Below are 24,413 nucleotides of genomic sequence, written 5' to 3' on the forward strand. Positions count from 1 at the left end.
GGCAAAGAAAATGGGAAGATGGGAGACAGACCATTTGTGGTACCACATGATATTATATTCCAAAATGTTGGACCTACAGATGCAACACATAGCAAGCAAATTTCGCATGAAATGGCCACAGAAGTCCACAAACTGCTGAAAGAGTGACAAAAATGGCAATCAAAGTCATGATTTCTTTAACATGACATCACGCCACGTCACAAGGGACTATCTATGAGCCAGTATTTGGCCAAACACAATACCTCATCCTCCGTATTCATCAGATTTGACTCCCTCTGACTTTTTCCTTTTACCACAATTGAAAACTGCATTAAAAAGAAAAACTTTCAAAGACATGAAAGCCATATAAAAAAAGAATTGAAAAAAATTCAAAGCCTTTCCAAAATCTGAGTTTCAGAACTGTTTCTAGCAGCTCCAGAAATACTAGAAAGGTGTACTAAATCTGAAGAAAACTATGCATCTTCAGTGGCAGAAAGTTCTTTTGTTTATTTTAAAAAAATAACTCTCAAAACTTATTGATCACATCTTGTGTCATTTTCTTCTTTATTATTAGATAAAGGTTTTGGAATTTAAGATAACTTCAATGATAGAAAAATCCTCAGGGTTGAAATCAAGTAACAATGCAAGCTAAGCAGAAGGAAATGCTTACAGCTAAACAGAACTAAATACATATTCTTTTAAAACTTTATAAATTAAGAATGCTTTAAATAATTATTTTTAAAGACTTTTTTAAATAAATTTAGTAGAAAGATATCTTTTTAATATTATCATGATTATTAAAAAAACAAAAACTGCCTAGTATCCTACTAGAAGTCATTATTTTTCAGCTTTATCATCAATGAACATGTTCTTATCAGGGTTGGGAAATTTATGTTTTTTTTTATTTTGAAATAAAACAATAATACGTTTTATTTAAAAACCTTTGGTTTTTTTTTGTTTTAAAACAGTTTTATATTACATTGTAAAATACTGTTTTAAAACGATGTTTTATTACATAAATTTAGTAAATAAACTTTTTCTGACTTGTGAGCTAAATGGAAGTGTGGGAATGGGGGATTTTTCTCACTCTCATGGGTCATGAAAGCACGTGACACATGACTTTTATCACTAAAAGGAGAGTGCCTGACAGCGCATCCCAATTCATGCTGTTAACAATACAGCTAATGTATTCTAATACTACCTGAATGGAAAAAAAAATCATCTTCATCGTTGTTACTTGTTAAGTGAAAAATGAGCACAGGAAGAAGGCTTGATAATATCTGGAACCAGTACAAACTAATTTCTGGAAATCCAGGAAAACCGGCATGCAGGTGCAATGCAAAATATGTACGAAAGAAATGGCTGGATTAGTCACTCATATGAAAAAACATATTGAAGATAATCACCTACAGGATGATATGCAGGATTTGCAACAGCTGGGTGAGTATTTGAACCATTATAATTTTTAAAATTTTCTATAGCTTGCTATAAAGTTTTACATGGGTTGTAACTTAATTTTTATAGTATACAATTACATATTGTAATCATTGTGAACTGTGAACATACAGAAGTGTGTAAATTATTAGACTCAAGCCTAAAGTGTATTATTTTTGGTTCTTATCCTAAAGTCTATCATTTTATATTGCACTGGTCTGTCCTTGCAGTTAGAGGCTTATTTAAATTAGGTAATATATTTTTTAACTTTTGCAAATCACTGTTATTTCCAGTTCATGTCATGTGTTCGATCAAATCCATGATAAAGCTAAAAATATTGGTAAAAATTGTGTTTTATTACTGTTTTTTGTCAATTAAAACAGTTCTGATAATATGGATAAAACTTCTTACCTTTGGAAATTTCGGAAAATAGCAAGAATTGAAGTATTTTTGAAGGAAACTGAGAACAATCAACATGAAATTGCATTGCAGGTAGGGGTGGGCCAAAAGTCTCTCTCATGTACAAAATTCACAACACAATGGAAAGTCATATTAACCAAAATGGCTTCAATTCTTGCTATTTTCCAAAATTTCCAAAGGTAAGAAGTTTTACCCATATTATCAGAACTGAATTTTGTGGGTTGGATCCTATTGTAGTCCAGACAAGCCTAAAAACTACAAGGGCAACCTGAAAACAGCTCTCTAAAAAAATTTAGAGATATGTCAGTAATCCAAATAAAAATATACTTGAGTCTAATAATTTTCACACATCTGTATATAGTAATAATTTTAAAAGTTTACATCTAATTAGTAATTAATTTATTGTTTTTATATTTATTATTTAGATTGGCAGAGGTCAACAAGTCAGGAGACTGAGTCTGAGACCAGTGGGAAGCACTTCTCCACCAGTTCTGGCTCCACTAGTGACACTGCATCACAAAGCAAAATGAAATTGCAATGCATTGATTCATTTATTGTGAAAACGTCAACTAATCAAAAAACGTAATTAGATGCCCAATGCACAAAATTTATATATGCCACAAATTCAGCCTTTACTTATGTAGAACACCCCAAATTTATAAAATTTTCTCAGGTGTTGCAACCTGGATATTACCCTCCACACAGAAAGGAAGTTAGTGGACCGTTGCTGGACACTGTATACAATTCCGTTGAGAACGAATCAGCTGATAAGTTAAAAGATATTACAATCTGTATAGCTATTGATGGGTTGAGTAATATCCATTATGAACCAGTGATTTGTGTGTGTGTGTGACTGATCCTAATGGAACAGTTCATTTGATTGACTCAGTTGATACAGGCACAGAAAGTCACACATCAAACTACTTAGAAATTATTGCAACTGCAGCAATAAAAAAATGCAATCAAAAGTATGGCTGTAAAGTAAGAAGCCTGGTAAGTGACAATGCAAGCAATATGAAAAAAATGAGAGAAACATTAACAATGACAGAAAGTTTAGATATTGTCACTTATGAATGCTCTGCTCATATTTTAAACTCACTGGCAATATAAGCACATCATTGTATACTTCCATAATCCATTTCCCGAAAGCCAAATACAAAGAGGCAAGTGAAAAAGATTGATATTACCACAGGATGTACGTTGAAACAGCTTAGCTAATTGCTTAGAGTCATACATTCAGAACTGGCTTATCCTATCTGTAATTTTTATTTTCTTATTTTCTACTGTGGGCAAAGTCACTAATTCATAAAACACATGCTAGATTAATCCTCAAATCAGTAATCAGAAAGAAAGGTAAAATGATCAGTTATATCCTTAAAAAATATTAAAAAACTTAGAAAAGAGTTAAATTATAAAGATATTTTAAAACATACAAATAATATTATTAAATATATAAAAAATAAAAATGAAAAATTGTGTAAATTATTTAATTATCCATCAGAGAATGAGAGAATCAAATTGCAGAAGAATTTGGTCATTAATTTAAGTACAAAGAAAATTCCAGAAGATTATATGCAATTCCTGTCATATGGCATTAATATGAATTTACCTTTCTTTGATAAAACAATAGATACTGTAGCAGATACAGAATATGCAATGTTTAGAAACGAATATAAAAAAGAAGAAAAAGAAGAAATTAAAATTAAGATTGCAGAAGATTTAAAGAAATTTAACACTAAGAAAGATCCGATATATTATGGACAGTAAAACTAAAAAATATATAAATAAATATAATAGGATAAAAAAATATTTTAAAAATTTTAACCTATGTTTAATTAAAGCAGATAAATCACAACACATTATAATAATGACTTTACAATATCTAGATAGAAGGAAAGAAATTATATCAGAAGGAAATTTCAAAGAATTAGAACAAGATCCAACAAAAGATATATGGAAGATATTAATTAAAAAATTAAAGAAATTATCAAATGTAGGTAGCATTTCTATGTCCGAAAGTACGAAAATACTCTCTAAAGAGAATGTAAGAATACCTAAATTAAACATGCGTATAAAGACACACAAACAAAATAAGTGCAGACCAATTACAGACTTTAAGTTAACATTACTATATAATTTAGAAATATTTTTAAAAAAAAAATCTTTACAGGCTATTTTAAATTCAAAATTTAGTATAAAGAATGTGGATGTTTTGATATCAAAACTAGGAGGAGAAACGATCCTGCCAGAATATAAATTAATGAGTTTAGATATAGTGTCAATGTATCCTTCTATTAATAAAGAAATGATAGTGCAAAGTTTAAGTAAGTACAATGTTCAAGTTTAAGTAAGTATGATTTGATATTGGTTTCACGTTGGATAAAAACTATTTTACAGTGAACGAAAAATATTATCACCAAAAAGATGGTATTTCTATGGGTTCTGTCATTTGCCCAAAATTGGCAGAAATCTTTATGACAGACATGGACAAAGTTTTATCAAGATTGATAGGAATAAAATTTCTTGCAAGGTATGTTGACTCATATATAAGGTAACAAGGTACAATACTCATATATAATAGTAAGATATCACCACCTGCAAGATATCACCACTTGCAAGGTACAATACTCATATATAATAGTAAGATATCACCACCTGATCAAATACTGGAACAAGCAAATAACATTAATTCATACATTAAATTTACTCATGAGACTAAAAAATATAATAAAATAAATTATCTAGTATAACAATTAAACACTTTAATAACCACCTTGAATATTGTAAGTACGAAAAACCGTGTAATGCTAAAAAAGTTATAAATTTTAAATCATATTGTCCAGTAAGTCAAAAACAAAATATATATCTTACGGAGATAAGTAAGATTTTTTCCAGAACAACTAAATTTAATGTGAGAGAAAAAGAAATAAAAACAGTGAATAAGAAGTATTTGTTGAATGGATACCCAGGCAAATCGTTAAAAAAAATTATATCTATTTAACATGAAATCATCATACCAAGAAAAAAACAAGAAGTAAAAAAGTATGTATCCTTTCCGTATATTAAAAGATTATATGAAAAATATCAAAAAACTTTTTATGAAACTTGGATAAAATTAGCTCCTATCCAAAAAAATAGGTTGTCTGAACTAATGAAAATAGGTAATATTAATAAAAAAGATCTGTTGGAAGAAGAAGTAGTAGTGTACAGATTACAATGCATGTACGGAATTACAAGTTTTACATTGGAGAAACAAAACAGAAGTTGAAAGTTAGACTATCAGAACATCTTGCTGCGGTAGGACTAAAAGTTAGTACTTCACCAGTATTTTTGCATTGTAATGCTCATAATTGTCAAATTAATATTAATAAAGATTGTATACAAAGAAACAAACTGTGTAAAAAGAAAATTTAAAGAACACTTTGCAATTGTTATGCAAAGTAACTCGGTAAATTTGAATAATGGTGTGCTGCCAGCGGAGTGCTGGGTAAACCTTGTCAGGTATAAAAGTTGTAAACACAAGATAGCAGATGGTAATGGAAATTTGTCATTGTTGGCTTTTTGAATTATATTTTGTATTTGCAAGCCCTACTGAGGAGGCTGGAAAAACTGGCGAAATGCATTTAGGGATAAATATCATGTAATAAAAAGAGTATTTTCTCTCTATGAAAAAACTTGTTTGACTTTTTAATCTTTTAAAAACTTCTATTTCATTTTTTAACAAATGGTTTAGAGTTAAACTATTTTTTAGCCCTGTATAAGTCAGAAAAAAAAGAAAATTTAAATTTTCGTGTACTCTTTGATAGTACAATTATGTAAGATTGAAAAATCCTGACTCCATTGCTTTTAATAATTTATTTTATTTTTACAAAGCATATGCTAGTTGTGTTGAAGTATGATTACTTATAGTAATAATGATGAAATTAAATATAAGATTGTTTTATTTTGTAAACTGACTGTTTACTCTAATGCTACTTAACTCTACTCATGTACTCAATGAGTACTGAATAATGAGTATCAAGTGTTTAATCCTAAAAACTGTTACAAATCTTATGTTAACAGGTTTTGTTGCAAACCTGTTAACATAAGATTTGTGGCCATGAGGATATTGCGGCCAAAGTTCAAAACGTTGGAATTAAGCATGATGCTGATTTGCTGACATGTTCCTGTTACATTAGATAAAATGCAAAGAAATGACTGCACAATCAGTAAAGAAGTTGAATTATGGTTTGGATAAGTTACATTAGCCAGTATTGTTTTTTGTATCCAATCTAACTTCAAAATTGTGTTATTAAATTCATTAATTTTATACATCTAATGATATTATTTTTATAGTGTTCAAAATGACTTGCAACAACTTGGGATCTTGGAGTCACACAAGCAGCCAAAGATAGATTTGATATGGCTATCACAGACTATCACCTTTTAGCAAATCTGGACCCAAGATACCAGGGTGCAAAGCTCACAGACAGTATGAAGGATGCTGCACTGTGTGCCACACTTATTACCCAGACACTATGCCTTCAGTTTTAAAATACTTGGCAAAAACTAGCTCATTTCTGCAACACACGTTTGCAGAGTCTGTACTAATTAATATCACTCTTCTTACATGGTGGCAGTCACTACATGACAGAATTGATGATTACTCTTAAAATTAGTTACACAGCTGCACACAGCAGTGGCTTCTTCAGTGGGAATTAAAAGAATTTTCTCTACCTATGGACTTGTTTATTCAAAACTTAGAAATTGACTTAAACAGGAAAAGGCAGCAAAGCTTTCTGAAAAAAGAAATTCCTCAAGCTGAAGAAGCCATTGCTGTCAATCCTGTTTTGGTTTTTGTACATGTGAATTTTAAAAAAGCCATTCCTTAAAGAAACACCTAAAAATACTATATTTTATATTAAATAAAACCTCCTGTACATTCTTGAGTCTTATGCTGAAATTTTTCTGCTTTTTTCTCTTTTACTATATCAAGTATTTTATTTCCAAAAACACATGTTTTAAATGTTTTAAAACACTTGTTTTTAAAAATGTTTTAAATCCGATGCCCGTTTTAAAACACGTTTTAATAAATGTTTTAAAGCATTTTTTTTAAAATCATGCCAACCCTGGTTCTTATGATTATCAAGATGACTGTTAAGTAAAATTCTATTGGTTTTTGAATAAACATAGGTCTTTAGTTTCAATTGTAAAATAATAGACAAAAGTATGATCAGACTCAATTATATGCAAACTTCTAAAAATAAATGTATATTATCAAATAAATATTTATATTACAAACCTGACCATCCCACTGGAAGCATTTCCTTGTGCAGTATCTTTTTTCTTAATATACTGCATATAGTTATTTATACCTCTGTATACTTTGTCATCATCTTTCACTTCCTGTAAATTTAAGACAAAATTAGAAAAACTGATATTCATTAAATACTTTAAAAATTTTGTTATTTCATTCAATAAGAAAATACCTCGTTAATTTTTTGAGATCGTTCAAATATACTCTGGGCGTCGCGATCCTTTTCAGTTTCTGTTTCTAAAGTTGCAGTCGCACCCATGTCTGCGGGTCCTTCTCGTTGCTAAAAATGTAATATTTAATTAAAATTAAAAACTATTAAAGCCATATCTAAAAAAAACTTTAAAGATTATCATTAAATATATAGCTTCATATATTCAAACTTTTATGTAAATTATATTTTTAAACTGAGTTTATTTCAAGGCATCACCAACAAATTTTCATGCAATTTCTAACTTAAATGATTAAAGTTAAATGTTAACAATAACATATTTCACTAAAATAATAAAAATTCATTAACTGTTGTGTATTGATCTTATACCTGTAATCAGTGGTGATATTCGGTGGGTTCACACAGGTTCGGCCGAACCTGTTGTTAAAATTTTCAGTTTCCCGAACCTTGTTAAACACATGAAACATTTCTTAGTGGGTTTGTTTTTTGTTAAAAATATATTAAAATATACGTATTATACTCTGTAATACTACTAAACTAGGGCCTTATACCCTGTTTGCACTGAGCATTTCAATCTAGATTGTGAGCAAGGTCGGGGACTATGTCTTGGTGCAATCTCTCTGGACCGTTTCAATCTCGACCGAAACGAGGTTTAATCGTGATCGATTCAAGGGAGTTCTTGGAAGTAGATCCAGTCATAAGAGAGATCCCACAATCTCACGCATGTGAGATAATACAAGATGGCTATGGAACACGTGTCGGGCTATGGACAGCGAAAGAAAGAGGATAGTGTATCTCGAGAGATGATGACATTTGTCTATTACGAGAAGTGCCATTTTGCGGTGAAGAATTTCTCTGCCTAAAAGAAAAAAAAAAAGTAGACAGCAATAAAATACTATTGCTACATGGTCTTCACCCAGGGCTCGTTATGTTCCAAATACACCACTGATTGTTAGATATATCGCAAGAAGAGGTATTGTATTTATTTCTAGCTAAAACTTCCATTTCGTTTGTCGGTGATTGTCAGGGAAAAATTTTCTGCTAGCGAACCCCTTGTTAAATATTTCGAATATCACCACTGCCTGTAATGCTTGTTATGATAAGTTTAGAAATTTAATTTAAAATTATATTATTATTTTGTTGGTTTTAGTGGGTTATACTCGGTTGACACTGGTGGCTGTGTATATGCTGCACCAGGGTCCGGCATATACACAGCCCCTACTGTTATTGTCACCATTTAAGTGTGTCAGTGTCAGTGTATCCAGGAATTTCCTAACAATGTGGCATGTATCCAATATAGTGGCCTTCTGAAGTCTGATGTATGTATTTCCATTCAATTGTAATGTTCTCAGGCTTTTGTGTAGTGTGTGTGGTATCACACCTGTAGAGGAGAGAACAATAGGTATAATAAGCACCCTATCCATCCTCCACAGATGCCTTATTTCCTGGGCAAGTTCTGTGTACTTGCTGACTTTTTTAGTGCATGTGTTTTGTATATTGTGAGTGTTTGGAATAGATATGTCTATAATGTGTGTGATTTTATTGTGTTTGTCAATGAGTGCGATGTCTGGTCTGTTGTGGTAAATTGTTTTATCTGTGATTATGCCTCTGTCGTAGTACATTTTGTGCGTGTTATTTTCCAATACTGTCTGTGAAACATATTTGTAGTATGGTTCGTGGATGTCCAATAATTTGTGTTTCTTTGCAAGCTTTTGGTGTATTATATTTGCAACTTATTATGTCTATGTAAATAATCTGTCTGTGCCAAAAGCTTGCAACTGGAAGTGATGCGTTGTATAGTTTCTGGCATGATGTGACATTTGTGAGTGATCTTTGAGTATGTGTTTTCTGTAGTTTTTAGTATTTATGACCTGATCCTGTATGGCAATCATGAATCCTTCCGTATCCCCAAAGAGACATCCCCAAGCTAACAAGCTGTTTGACACAGTTTTATCAACAAAATCCTGAGCCAGGTCGTATGGCTGTCTGCCATGGAGTGCCTTTTGAACCCACAATTGCTTAACGGTGTCTATGCTTTTTATATGTTGTGTCACGTAAACTTAATGGTGTGTTATTTGAGTCTGCTAGAGTTACTGCTTTATGCCTTTATGTAACTGTGATGTTTCTTGCTTTTTGTAGAAAAACTCTCGCAGTGTCTGTATTTGTTTGTAGTGAAGGTTAACTATGTCAATCAGACTACGTCCGCCATCTTTACGTGGAAGGGTTAATCTTTCTATGGCAGAATTAGGGTGGTGTTGTTTATGCTTAGTAAGTGATGTTCTTGTTTTCCTTTGGAGTTGCTTGAGATCTGTGTGAGTCAATGTATAACTCCAAAAGAATATGTGAGTACTGTGTTCTGAGAATAGCATTTAACCTACTTTGGTATTCTTTAATTAATCTTTGCTTTATTTGTGTATGTTCAGTTAGTTTGGCCTGTTGGAATCCTAAATATTTGTAGAACTCACCCTCTTCCATGGATTCAGTCACATATCCAGTGTAAAATCTTCATTTTTTGAGATTTTTTCATCCTTTTTCTATATGAAGTGTTTTGCATTTGTCTGGACCAAACTCCATTTGTATGTCCTTGGTGATTTGATGAATGTGTGATTTGTAGGAGTTGAAGTTGTTTTTGTGTGGATGCATAAAGTTTTATGTTGTCCATGTACATGAAATGTGACAGTGTAAACTGTGTTGTTTTTCATGTCTGATATTGTAATCATATTGCATGTTGTTTAACATGTTGGATAATGGGTTCAGGACTAAGCAGAACCAGAGAGGACTCAAGGAATCACCTTGAAAAATTCCTCGCCTAATGAATATTTGGTTTGTTTGTATGGAAGTGTTCTCCAGTGCTGTTTAGTGTTTTGGAAGAATGCAATAGTTCACATACTTACCATTGATCAAATTCAGAAAATGAGGCCTTAAATTAAACCTCCTGAACTCTTGTGTAGAAAATGTGTAGAAAACTTCAAAAATTTGAATATATTTTGTTTTTATCAAATTATTAATGACCACAACAATTTCTGACTGGTAGGTCAAGGTGCCAGTAATGCTATAATCTGGTCTATTATTATAATCTTTTCCACTGTATGATAATTTGTATCTTAATCACCTTAATGTACATATTTCACAAAAACATGTAATGCTTCAAATACATTTGTAACACTTATGTTTAGAAAAACATTTACGTTTTGTCAGGTTTTACATTTACATTTGTGTTATCTCATGCTTCACTTTGATGGCATTATTTGTAAGCAATACAGTCAAAAGGTTGAATTTATTACATCTTACTTTATATGCTAAAATTATTTTCTGTTCATTAAAGTTTGATTAACCATTGAATAAAGCATTGCAGGTCCCAAGCAACCTCCAGTAAATGTGGTCTACACTGTTGCAGCAACATGGCAATCAGTATCATTTAGTGTCTTTGTTAAATATCTGTTTTAATTACAAGGTTATTACTTTGTTTTATCAAGTGATTATCGTGTCCTATGGATGTAGAAAAATCTTGTTATTCTTCTATATTAAGTTGCTAGTCCAAAAGAACTTTAGACAAGCCATTCACAGAACTAATCTGTGTAACTTCTTTAAAATTGTTTTGAGTTTAGTTTATAATATTTTTTGTGATGTTATTAATTTGACTGTTAATTATTAGTTTAACCTTTCACTTCATACAAAAATAAAAGACTACTACTCACTACATTGCCAAAATGGCAAGGAACTTGTGTTTACTCATGGTTAGCTTTATGTAGAAATGTAATGGGTTACTTTTCATAATTTCAAAATAAATTTACACATAATAATGATAAAAATGATTCATCAGTAGTACTATAAAAGTAGTATAGCATCCCATTCTCTCTCAATTTTTTTTTTTTTTTTTGAGAGAGAGATATATGATAGTCATTTGCAAATCACACAGAATTATTTGGTGCAGACACACTTTCAATCTGATTAAATTATTTATTAAAACAATCATTCAAGTATAAGAGAAGTTTTTCTATCTTCTAAGCAAAAACTATTCTTAAACTAGTGGCTTGTCCCTGTATATCATACTTTTCCTTTAACAATAGAGTCGTGTCAGTCATCTAACTAACTCCTTTCAGGGGAAAAGTTTTGAATTAAAATAATGTAACTTTCAGTTTGCATTGGAAGTTTGTATATAGTTAATTGGGGCCTCCTGCCCAAGGTTTCCATATCCAGTCTTTGTCTTTTGTTTATCTAATTCTGTTCTCAAGATTAAGGAGACAGACAGATGACAGTGGGAATTTATAGGTCTACAATTTCTTCAAATTTCAGCCCAACAACCCAATAAACTTTTAGTACCAAAGATCTGCCAGATTTTTTATCAAGCTATATTAAGGTTAATTAATAACCAGATATAGAGCAATTTGACTAGAGATAGGCAGTTAAGCCACTAGTTTATGATAAATTTAATAATTACAAATAAATTCATTTTTAATTTTGAATATTCTGGAAGAAGTTGGCACCATTAGCAATATGGTTATATCTAAATTATTTATTTAATTAATAGATCTGGAAGCAAAGATTGAATGAGGGTCCAGATTGCACATCAACACAATGAGCAAGAGTTGCAGGCTTGAATCCCGTTTTTGGCCATTTTTCTTCCAGGATATTTTCAATTAAAATAAATTTATTTATTAAGTTATCACAAGACTATGGCAAAATCCTCTAGCCCAACTGCTTTGTATCTGATTATTAATTAACTTAATACAGCTGATAAAAGATCCAGCAGTTCATTTGGTACTCAGACTTTTCTTATTCACTAATTCAAAACTTCCATTAAAAAAATCTTTGATCTAAACAAATAATTCTTTAAAAATTTTCACTCTTATTATAGAAAAAATTATATATTCAATAAAATAATAAAATAATTTCAACATACAACAATTTTTACTAAAGTTGCCATTAGTATTTACCAACAAATAACTAACTATTATTTAATAAATAACTTACCGCAGATTTTTTAGACTTATATGATAAACTAACAGGTGCTTCGTCACTGTCGCTGCTATATTCAATACTGTTTTTTTCTTTTTTGGATTTAGTCTGTCAAAATATTTTTTAAAATATTTTAATTACTATTATTTAATTCTATATAAAATATTTTCTAATATTTCATAATTTTTAAAGAAAACATTTAAAACCAATCCTACATTTGATTTTAATCATACACTGAGTGACCAAATTATTAGAGATACCATACTAATAACAAGTTTGTCTTCTTCAAGCTTTGATCACAGCCACAATTCTTCTATAAGTTGATTCTAAAAGTTTTTTGAACTGTTGGAATATTGGCCCATGCTAACATAATAGCAGTCGTTAGTTGGTTCAAATAGGATAGTGGCATTTCTAGGCTTTGAATGGATCATTCCACCTCATTCCATAAATGCTCAATGGATTGAAATTGACAACTGAGTCAACTAATGAAGCAAATTGTACTCAGTTATGTTCATTGACTAATCTGAGACCAATCAATCACAGTGATACAGTGCATTGTCCTGCTGAAAGTGTCCATCTGCAATGGGGAATACCATAGCCACAAACATGTATGCCTGGTTGGCAACAATGTTGATGTAGCCCATGCCATTAATTAAGAGATGTTTCCAGGGTATTAGGGGACTAATTGTGTCCCAGGAGAACATTCCCTAGACCATTATACCACTGTCACCAGCTTGTAGGGTTGTCAGTTAGCAAGATGGGTCCATGGATCTCTGCTGCTGGTGCCATATTATGATCCTGCCATCAGCATGTTAATGGAACTGAAACTCATCAGACCAAGCAACCTTTATCCACTCAGCAAGTGGTCCAATTGCAATGCTCCTGGCCCACAGCAGGCATGCTTTCCCATTTTTCTGTGATAGCAAACCCATCCAAGTGAAGGGTTTCTCTAATAATTTGGCCACTCAGTGCATATTATTTAATTACATTCAACCAACCAACAGCCAAAATAATATTTGTAGGATAATTTCTGTCTCATTATTTTTTGAAATTACATGATAAGAACAACTAGAGGTAGATGTTAGGTGCCATCTCTTAACTAAAGTAGAAACTATAATTTAATTTTAAATTTTGAAATTTATAGTAGTTTGGAAGAAAGGAATCGGCCCAGAGTAGGTGTCGAACCCACAACCTCCACTTACCTTGTGGTGCGCTGACCAGTTATGCCACCTGGACCTCCGAGTGATTCATCTCTTCCAGACACGTTTAAACTTTAGCTGTAACAATCCAACAGTTACCCAAGGCATGCAATTTCTAAAAATAATAAAAGGTCGGCATTTTGATCATATTTTAACTTTGTGATAATTTTCAATATTCAATTTTGATGTCTTAGAAGAATTTTATCTTCAAGTTTTTTGACTGTTACTTCTGGATTAGTCTGTGAAACAGGAGAATAGAAAACACTCTTAGAAATTATTATTTTTATGTAATGTCTTTATTTCTTTAAATCTAAAAATAATATTTGTAGGATAATTTCTGCCCAATTATTTTGGCTGTTGGTTGGTTGATTATTAATACATCGGGTTATTGGGTTGTTGATATGTTTAAATGCATTAATTGCTATAAAAATTAGTACACCAAGGAGGAGTTGTATTGCTGTGACACTTGGCATGCAGATAATCTCAAGCAGATTGGAAACAATTAGAGTTATAGTGTAATGGCTTATTGCATAATGCCAGCAGAAGGCATTAAAGTGCATCTCCCTAGGCCATCAAAAAAAGCATAAGGCATCCTGTCTGTAGTTTACATGTTGCAAAGGGATGCTGTATCACTAGAGATGCCTTTATATCACAAGCAAAGACCATACGAACAAGTAACTGAATTTGAGAGGAAAAGAATCATAAGGTTGAGAGAAGCTGGATTGTCATCTCACTGAATAGGCTGCCACCTTGGCCATTCTCACAACACTGAGGTGATGTTGGGACCAGTGGATGAGAGAGAGTTCACACACACAGTACCCAGGCTCAGGATGCCCTTGGCAGATCACTAGCCTGAGAGGACCACTAATCTTCCAACAAACATGTACACAGTCAACTGTATCATTGTCCACCATCCAGACACAGGTGACGTCATAATTACAGGCATGTGTCTGTACATATCAGAGGCACCTGGGTGAGATACATTTGGTATTGCAGCAGCCATTACATCTGCTGCCATTAACAGCCACTCACCATTGCCTTTGTTTAAAGTAGTGTCGCTCCCAATGGGATCAGACCACAACAGAATGGAACCAGGTCATCTACAGCAATGAATCCGAATTCAGTTTGGGCATCGACAACTGCCATGTTTGTGTCTGGAGGCCCCATAGTGAATGCCTCAATCCTGCCTACGCTTTGGAGCAGCACACTGCCCCACTGCCAGTTTGATGGTCCAGGCAGCCATCACACATGACAGTCAGTCACCTCCATTAATGATCCAAGAGACCACAATAGCTCAGCTGGTATGTTAGTGATATACTGCAGCCATGTATGTTGCCTCTAATGTCAGGGCTCCCAAAAGTCATTTCCCAACAGTGTAATGCTGAACTACACAAAGCATGGGTGTCACAAGACTACCTCCGCCACATTACCACACTTTCCTGGCCAGCCCTGCCCCATGATTTGTCACCAATCGAACATGTCTGGGATCACCTGGAATGCCTAGGAGCTTAGGAGTTTGGCCAAACTAGAGGACTGCTTGCAGCAACTGTGGACCGAGATGCTGCAGGACACCATACTGCATCCGTATGCCTCTATGCCCATCCATATCACATCATGTATTCACATTAGAGATGGTCCAACAGGGTACTAGAACCTTCTTTCATTTGTAATTTTTCCTGCAATAAATGACCCTTTTGATTTCATTTTGTAATCACTTACTTATATCACCATTACACTCACACGTGTACAATTTTGTTCAATTCCAACAACTCCTTGTACTAATTTTTATGGTAACTAGTGTATTATAAATATAAACTTTAATATACTTGAGTTTATTTTACTAAACAATTAATAATATAATCAAAAACAGATTTAGCTTTATTGAAAATGAATGGAATACAAATAAAAATAAACATCAGTGTATCATTGTTAGACAACTTTCTTTTAATGTCAAACAGTTCAAGGAATTAATATCTTGTTTTGGATTACGTTAAAACGCAACATGATGTGTTGTATAGTTTTGTGCATTACATGGCATTTTCTAAAAGTGTCATCTGTAAGTGTATATTTTAAAATGTGATTTCTGTAATTTCTTGTATCTATGACCTAATTTTATATGTCAATTTGGCTGACTTACAGATGTCTTTGCATAGAGACATCTGTAAATCAGCCAGCAGTTTGATGAAGTTCTGTCTGAGATCATTAAGACACCTACCATAGAGCTTCTTTCAAGTCCAAGACTGCATGATGATGATTGTGTATTTTGTGTGCTATGCTATATCCATGTCAGTGTTCTGTAATTTTAATGGCATACTATTTTGTCTGCAACAGTTACATCTTTGTGTAATTGCAGTGTTTCTTGTTTTCTGTAAAAAAAACTCTTGCAGTGTCTGTATTTCTTTGTAGTGGAAGTTTAAAACAACTGTGAGACCATATCCTCTCTCTTTATAAAAATGAAGCAGCCTTTGTGTGGATGACTTAGAGTAGTATTTCTTTATGTTTTGTTAATGTCATTCATGCTTTTCTTTCAATGTTTTCTAGTTCTGTGCGGACCACAGCTAGCTTTTCATGTGTCCTGTGTAAGATTTTATTTTTGGCCTTCCTTTTTTTGGAAAAAAATAAAGAAATAAATACAATAAAAATGATCAGTTAATTTTTAACCAAAAGCTTTACAGAATCAGCTCCCGTGATAGCAAAACTTAAATGAACAAGCTTGACAACTTAATTTAAATGACAACTTAATTCACATTAACCTTGTGTCTTAAGCAATCTAATGTTAATGAACATGAACAATTTCATCCTCTCTGAAGCCATCTTCAAGCTATTGTTCCAAATACGAAAATGACACAACCATACTTAATTGCTTGTCTAAATGAATAAGTTGTGAAAGTGAGGATTGGACGAAGGTCCAGGCAGCATAACTGGCAACTCAACCGCACAGTAAGTGGGAGTTGTGGGTTCAAGTCCCAATTTGGGCTGATTATTTTCTTCCATAACCTTTAAATTAATTATTAAAATATTAATTTAATTATAAATATTAAATTTAGCAAGAGATGGCACCAAATTACTTAGCATTCAATTAATAATACTAGTAGTAATATAGCCCAATATAATTCAGCAATCATTTAAATTTAAACAAAGCATATAAAAAAACATATATATATTTTTATTTTATTGTAACATAGTGAACTACAGCTCAGACAGATTTCCATGCCTTGGAGATATTATTTCGATCTTTAAAGTTAATAAAAGAAGTACATTTCTAATTGCTCCAAAGCTTTTAAGCAGCCACTCCATCTTGTGGGACATATTATAAAGACTAGATCCCAATGAACTTATACTCGAGTCCATGGCATACATGGATAACACAGTGGTGCATGATCCCTTCCTAATATTGAATTTGTACTCATGCAGCCAATAAGCACAAGCATGAGAAGGATAAGCAAAATGATCACAGAATACCAGGAGTCTATAGAATGCCAGTGGTATACAACAGATCTAACATGCAAAAGGAATACATAGGCATAACATCTCACTCACTCATAACATGGCAAAAGTAAAATAAATTTTAGGTTGGCAGCAGATGTAGATTTCAAATGTATTCTGAACACTTTTCCATTTACCTATTTAGAGAAGAATGAATTATATCCAGTAGATGAAACTGTTTCAGAGAATATGGTGCTTCATGTTTTGAAGTTACCTGATGCAAAGGAAAAAATGTAACTAATTACAATTTCAACACTTTTTTCAAACTGACAGAAGTTAGAGAACAAGAATACCATAATTTTAAAATTTCACAAAATAATTGAATAAACACGTAAAGTCTTCATCTTTCATCCATATCCCACCCTTGGGAACAGTCTCATGGCAGTGTCAAACTTTTATTATAGGCTCTTATCTGCCTAATTGTGTAAAACATGGAAGATAAAATTTCATTTGGCAATAGCATAATTATACACATATATATTAATAAGAAAATATAAAATTTTATTTTACATATTGAGGCAGATAAGAGCCTACAATAAAAGGTTGACTCTGCCGTAAGACTATTTGTTCCCAAGGTGTGAAGTGCTGGAAACATATGTAAAGGTGTGTATTTATTAAACATAATTTAGGTGTGATATAGATGAAAGATGAAGACTTTACATGTTCTTCAATTTTGTGAAATTTAATATATAATTGTTGACTTTATAATTTTTATTAATATTAATAAATAACCTAATTGTCAATACAATGAATCACTGTTGCAAAGAAATTCCACCTTCCACAAAAAATTCATGACAAAAATAATATTCCACAAAAATCCTGCACAATAATGATGTAACATTGAAAGTGAAAAATACCCTAATATTAAGTACACTCCATGGGTGTCCAAGAGCTTACATCATGCACTGTTTTATTGTTCTTGTAAAGAAGATACCAAAACATCAGAACATACTGCTGTATGTTCTGATGTTTTGGACAAGTATAAGGAATAAGCTTAATCATGATCATGGCAGAGTTAAATACAGTGCCAAGTTCGTCAAGAAGTTCTGCAAAGATTATCTAGTGTGAGAAGAGAAAATGCTCCTATCACTGCATTCTTCACCTTCACTCTTCTGTTATCTGGTAGTACTGTTGACTAGCTTTGTTCTTGAAAAACTCTATAAAGCATTGTCTGCATCATAAGAATGCCATGGTGGCCATAGGAGAGGTGATGGAAATGTCTCAGATCCATGGCCAATTCATATTTGGAGAGTTTGTCAGTCAACAGTGTTACCAGACAACAAAAAAGTTGTCTGCTAACACTATTGACTGTCATATTCTGCCATGATCACAATAGAGCCCATACTAATATTTTACCTAATTGTACATGTACAAATTCAATGCGTTCAAAAAAATAATTTTATACTGAACTTGTATTCCATTTTAATTTGTTTCTTAGTTCTGCTCTCTATGTATTTTTACCTGATGATTGTTACAAACAGATAAAAGCATTAGTAAAATTACTATTTTGAGTTAATTCATGCTAGTTTTGGGTGTTGATCTTCATTTACAAGAGCTCATACTGATGTTTTGAACAAGTGTAACTTATGTTTTAACATAATATGTATAAGTATCTCCTTTACAAAAACAAACTAACAATATGAATTACTTCCCAGACATGCTGTACAATATTCATGAAGCAATTAAAAAAGTATTGAATAATGGATATATTTTAGATTAAAATTCAACATTAGCAAATTTACTTACTCCTTGTATCATAGGATTAGTAGGACCCAGCTTCTTATCCTTTCTGACTATTACAGTTTCATCTTCGCTACTACCTAAATAACAATTTAACATTAAATATAACTTTAACAAAATAAAACGTACCTTAAACAATCATTAACTTTATTACGTTTTCATAATTTTAGAATAAACTATAACATACAGTGAGTTAAAAATGCTTGACATTCTTGAGTTTATTTGATAGAAGGTAATTTCTCTGATATGAAAATGCTATTAAAATATTAATTTTTTTAATTCATAATATTCTTCAGAGAGAGTGTAAAAGAAAAAAAAAAGTTATTTTAAGCTCTTTCTCGATAATATGATTTATAAATAATTCCATTTTAAAATTTAAAAAAAACTTCAATTTCATTATAATTTTATTACAATGCCTGTCTAATCATAACCAATCTATTCCAATTTATTTTTTGTTAAAAAATACAGTAATTATTAATCAATATTCAGACTGTCCTTAAATCTTCCAGCAATAATTTATTAGAAGCAATGTCTTTGGCTTAGTCTAAAGGCCTGCTTCAGGTTCTACACTTTCAAATAGAATAGTTTACTGAGTATTCTAAAACTGGAATACTCAGTAATAAAATAAACATGCTGGAAGACATAAGGAAAATGTGATATTGATTAATGTCAGGATAAGTTCCAGCTTTGAACAACTCTTACAGTAATTATGTAGTTCAATCTTCACTTTAACTGAAAAACAAGTATTTTAATTTCAAATAAATGTTTTAAACTTTCAAATTCCATCATCAGTTCAGTTTTAACATATCCTGGTGTAAATAATGGCAGACAATACATAATCCACAGGTTATCTATGTTTGAAATGCAATGTGAAGAAATGTGAATTACACAATGAAGCAAACTATAATTCACATTTTAAACTTAATTACAAACTCAGAACTTTTCTTTAGTTTAATGCTACTAAGAATAGCGCTGAATGCCCAGCATCGAGTATTGGTTTAAAAGATCGTGTGTGTGTGTGTGTGTGTGTGTGTGTGTGTGTGTGTGTGTGAAAAACTCATGAACAAGAAAATCAGTAGTGTGCCGTGACATTTGATGATAGGGAAGCTGTGTTTCCATAAAAATTTTAAACAAATACTGGAAATGACAAAAAAATAAACAGTTTATTTAATTCTAAAATAGATACATTGACACAAAACAGATATAAGAACTTATATCTGTTTTTTTTATTATTTTTTATAAACTAACTCTATTTGGCAATTTTTTCCGCAAAGTCATTAATTACTTAACCATAAAAATCGCTGGTCGTTGATTCCATCAAAGTATTTAAAAGCTTTTTTTCTATCAAAAGCAATGCTAGTGATGACAATCTTTTCTCTGAGCATTCCTTGCCAATGTATCAATTTGCTTTGTGGTCGAAAAACTGCACTCAACAGATGCCCTTGTAGATGGTACCATAAAAATTAATGCTATTAAATCATATACAATAATTCTTTTAGTACATCTTTGTTCAGATCATCATTAATTATAACATTTTTTTGTCTAAGAGTAACTTGCCAATATAGTCTGCAAATGAATATAAATATTGCAATTTAGATTAAGTATTTTATGGAAAATTTTTTGATTTAAAAATTAAAACTCACTTCGGAAAACTGTTTTTCATAGTATTTAAAATTATTAACATCTAAAAGCTATAAAAGTTCTAAAGATTTTGTTTGAAAATCTGTCAATGTAATTATAATTAAACTAGCAAATGAGCCTGACAGTGCTCAGACAAAAAGTAACAATAGCAAAGATTAAGATTATTAGATTACAGCCCATCTTACCCTTTTTTAACCAGGTGCAAAAATTAGGTCTCCCTCTTCCGAGACTAATTAGGGAATTTTTAGATGGTCTAAAACTATGTTCAATTTCCCATAAAAACACAGAAAACCACATCTAATATAGTACTGTAGAAGCCAAGTTCTTCAAATAAATCCTTAACTCTCTTCCTCTTCCCGTGGGGTAGAATTTCCAAAAATCCCTTTTTAGTGTGCATTCTCATGGCACACCCTAATTGTGTATCAAATTTCAACTTTCAACTCCTAATCATTTGGGCTCTGCACTTATTATTATGTTGGGTTTTGTGAGTTATACTCAGTTGACACCAGTGGCTATGCCGGACCAGAGTCAAGGCATAGTAACCAAACAGAAATTAAAAAAGTATGTCTGTATTCAGGAATTTCCTAACAATGTGGCATGTATCCAATATAGTGGCCTTCTGTAGTGTGATGTATGTATTTTCATTCAATTGTAATGTTCTCAGGCTTTTGTGTAGTGTGTGTGGTATCACACCTGTAGAGGAGAGAACAATAGGTACAATAAGCACCCTATCCATCCTCCACAAATGCCTTATTTCCTGGGCAAGTTCTGTGTACTTGCTGACTTTTTCAGTGCATGTGTTTTGTATATTGTGAGTGTTTGGAATAGATATGTCTATAATGTGTGTGATTTTATTGTGTTTGTCAATGAGTATGATGTCTGGTCTGTTGTGGTAAATTGTTCTATCTGTGATTATGGCTCTGTCATAGTACATTTTGTGTGTGTTGTTTTCCAATACTGTCTGTGAAACATATTTGTAGTATGGATCGTGGATGTCTAATAATTTGTGTTTCTTTGCAAGCTCTTGGTGTATTATATTTGCAACTTATTATGTCTATGTAAATAATCTGTCTGTGCCAAGAGCTTGCAACCGGAAGTGATGTGTTGTATAGTTTCTGGCATGATATGACATTTTCTGCATGTGTCATTTGTGAGTGTTGTATCTTTGAGTATGTGTTTTCTGTAGTTTTTAGTATTTATGACCTGATCCTGTATGGCAATCATGAATCCTTCCGTCTCCCCAAAAAGGCATCCCCAAGCTAACCAGCTGTTTGACGCAGTTTTGTAACAAAATCCTGGGTCAGGTTGTAAAGATGCCTGCCATGGAGTGCCTTTCGAGCCCACGATTGCTTAACGGTGTCTATGCTTCTTATATGTTGTGTCATGTAAATTTAATGGTGTGTTATTTGAGTCTGCTAGAGTTACTGCTTTATGCCTTTATGTAACTGTGATGTTTCTTGCTTTTTGTAGAAAAACTCTCGCAGTGTCTGTATTTGTTTGTAGTGAAGGCTAACTATGTCAATCAGACCACGTCCGCCATCTTTACGTGGAAGGGTTAATCTTTCTATGGCGGAATTAGGGTGGTGTTGTTTATGCTTAGTAAGTGATGTTCTTGGTTTCCTTTGGAGTTGCTTGAGATCTGTGTGAGTCAAAGTATAACTCCAAAAGAATATGTGAGTACTGGGATGACATATGTGTTTATTGCTTTAACTGTGTGTTTTGCATTTAACTGTGTTCTGAGAATAGCATTTAACCTACTTTGGTATTCTGTAATTACTCTTTGCTTTATTTGTGTATGTTCTGTTAGTTTGGCCTGTTGGAATCCTAAATATTTGTAGAACTCACCCTCTTCCATGGATTCAGTCACATATCCAGTGTAAAATCTCCATTCTTTGAGATTTTTTCATCCTTTTTCTATATGAAGTGTTTTGCATTTGTCTGGACCAAACTCCATTTGTATGTCCTTGGTGATTTGGTGAATGTGTGATTTGTAGGAGTTGTACAAGACTTTATTTGTAAAATCTATTCAGAAAGATCCAATTTCCAGATGAAACTTTCTCTAATTCTAATTTAGGTAACTATTTCTGTATAAAAAGTTTACTCAAATATAGCATGTTTTATTTTGTTTCATTTATTTAATTTCAGAATTTAACACTTAAACATTCAAAACACAAAGTACTCTCGACATTTGAGAAGCAATTGTTTACAAGTCATATATTAAATGCTTTGAGGTTAAGCACAAGATGATGATAAATTTCATTTAGCAAAATTATGTAAATTTTACATAACTTTAAGAAGCAGCCAGTTAATCTGCCACATGCTTTATAAACTAATTGGTTGGTTTGGTTCGTTCATATGGGGTAACGCAACAGGCAGACGATCATGCCTCCCCGGCAAGTATTTTACGGGAAACCAACCCCCATTTAGGCATCACCAACATGAAGAAAACCTGGAAAATACCAAGAGGCCAGCCTGTCGGCAAGGTACGAACCCACCACCGACTACCAGTGCCCAGCGGTTTTATCCACTCAGCCACCAGCGGGCTAAACTATTCGGACTCCAATAAAAATATTTCGTTATTTTATAAGATACCGATATCATTTCTGTAGTTTTTGGATAGTTTTAAACGACACACAGTTATATCACTTGTCATCAACTGCTAATGCTATTTACCAGAAAATCCTATAAAATGATATCATGTGACGTCATTCGATGTGCTGGTGTGTGAAAATTAACAACTGACAAGTGCTTTCAAAATTTTTACACGTGAATAAACTTTAGACCATTTGATAACAATTCACATCCTTTTGATAACTTAAACCGGTAGGAATTACTTTCGGTTGCTTTGTATACACAGAAACATACATAAATAATAAGGTAACCAACTTTTTTACAATGAAAAGGAGGACACATAAATTGGAGGAAAAAAATATTGTAAATAAAAGAAACATTTTATTCATTGCGACAATAATACACTATAATAATCTCTACTGCATGCGTATGTGTCGTGTTGTATTTTGGTAATAAGTAAACAAAGCTATTTGCATGCAGCGCACTCTCTCAGGGTCTCCTGTGCAGAGCACATGCGTTTCATAATCGCATTTTGCTGCCCTGTACCGAGCCTTGATGAACCGTCATGACAAATACAAACACATCACATGCAACGGATCGGTTCGGCATCAATCAAATATGGAGATTTACAGATTAGTCTACAAATATCAAAAAGGAGGACATGTAGGACGACACTTTTCGAGGGAGGACAGAACTTACAAAAGGAGGACGGTTGGTCACCTTATAAATAAACAAATGGAAATGACCTAAGATACTTTCTACCCGCACTTGAACAATTTAATTCGGCCGCCTTTGAGCCCATTAATTAGAAAAACTTACTCGTTTCTTCCTTCTGCGCTCTCCTCTTTCGCGAATTTTGGTTTCTTACGTTTCTTTTGGCGAAAATACAAACTTTCTTTTCTTCGACTTCGACCGATTCGTCCGCCATCTTGCTCCGAAATCAATAACCGAACGACCCGAAACCCAACAGACGATATTTCGGAACGCGGGAACTCTGGCGGAAAAATTCGGTAATTACGTATTTTAATAAAAAATTAATAATAAAATTAAGAGAGAAAACGTTGGTGTATTACTTAAAAATAAATACACACTATTAAAATTTATTACTTTATTATGAATGTGAAATGTTATTAAAAAAACGCCCGATTACTTAGACTTTTCTTTTAATAATATTCATTTATATTCAGGGGGAGAAGATATTGAAGAAAAAGTGATACTCGAAATGAAATAACACATGACAGAATATATTATAAATATATTGCAAACAAACTAGAATTTCAGCAGCTTTCCAGCTCGAAGAATGCACTTTTAGATTTCAACACGTTTTTTCTTTAATTAAAAGTCTTTCCGCCTCATAGGCACAAAGAGAGCCTTTTTAGCAAGTCTATTACGAGTTCGACTAGGCCCACAATAGGGCGACCTGGTGGTGGACCAAGCCCGACATATCCGGAAGTGCCACCTATACTTGGATTTCTTCAACCCGTCCAGATTCTATGCTAGGTCCCGCGAGTGGTAGGCC

General features: G+C 32.5%; 1 protein-coding gene across 1 annotated transcript in view; it reads right to left on the bottom strand.

Moving 5' to 3' along the window:
• The window catches only part of mdlc (RING finger protein mdlc), a 42,182-nt gene extending 18,292 nt beyond the window's left edge, over positions 1–23,890 (bottom strand). Inside the window, exons 1-5 of the mRNA XM_067284649.1 lie at positions 23,714–23,890; positions 18,689–18,762; positions 12,273–12,365; positions 7,302–7,409; positions 7,115–7,218 (exon numbers count right to left, since the gene is read on the bottom strand). Of these exons, the coding sequence (XP_067140750.1) occupies positions 7,115–7,218; positions 7,302–7,409; positions 12,273–12,365; positions 18,689–18,762; positions 23,714–23,822 (488 nt within the window). The 5' untranslated portion in view covers positions 23,823–23,890. The remainder of the gene's footprint in view (positions 1–7,114; positions 7,219–7,301; positions 7,410–12,272; positions 12,366–18,688; positions 18,763–23,713) is intronic.
• Positions 23,891–24,413: the final 523 nt, after the last annotated feature.

This window comes from Centruroides vittatus, unplaced genomic scaffold (genome assembly GCF_030686945.1).
Source record: "Centruroides vittatus isolate TY-2023 unplaced genomic scaffold, ASM3068694v2 scaffold_1444, whole genome shotgun sequence".
Taxonomy (NCBI): Eukaryota; Metazoa; Arthropoda; class Arachnida; order Scorpiones; family Buthidae; genus Centruroides; species Centruroides vittatus.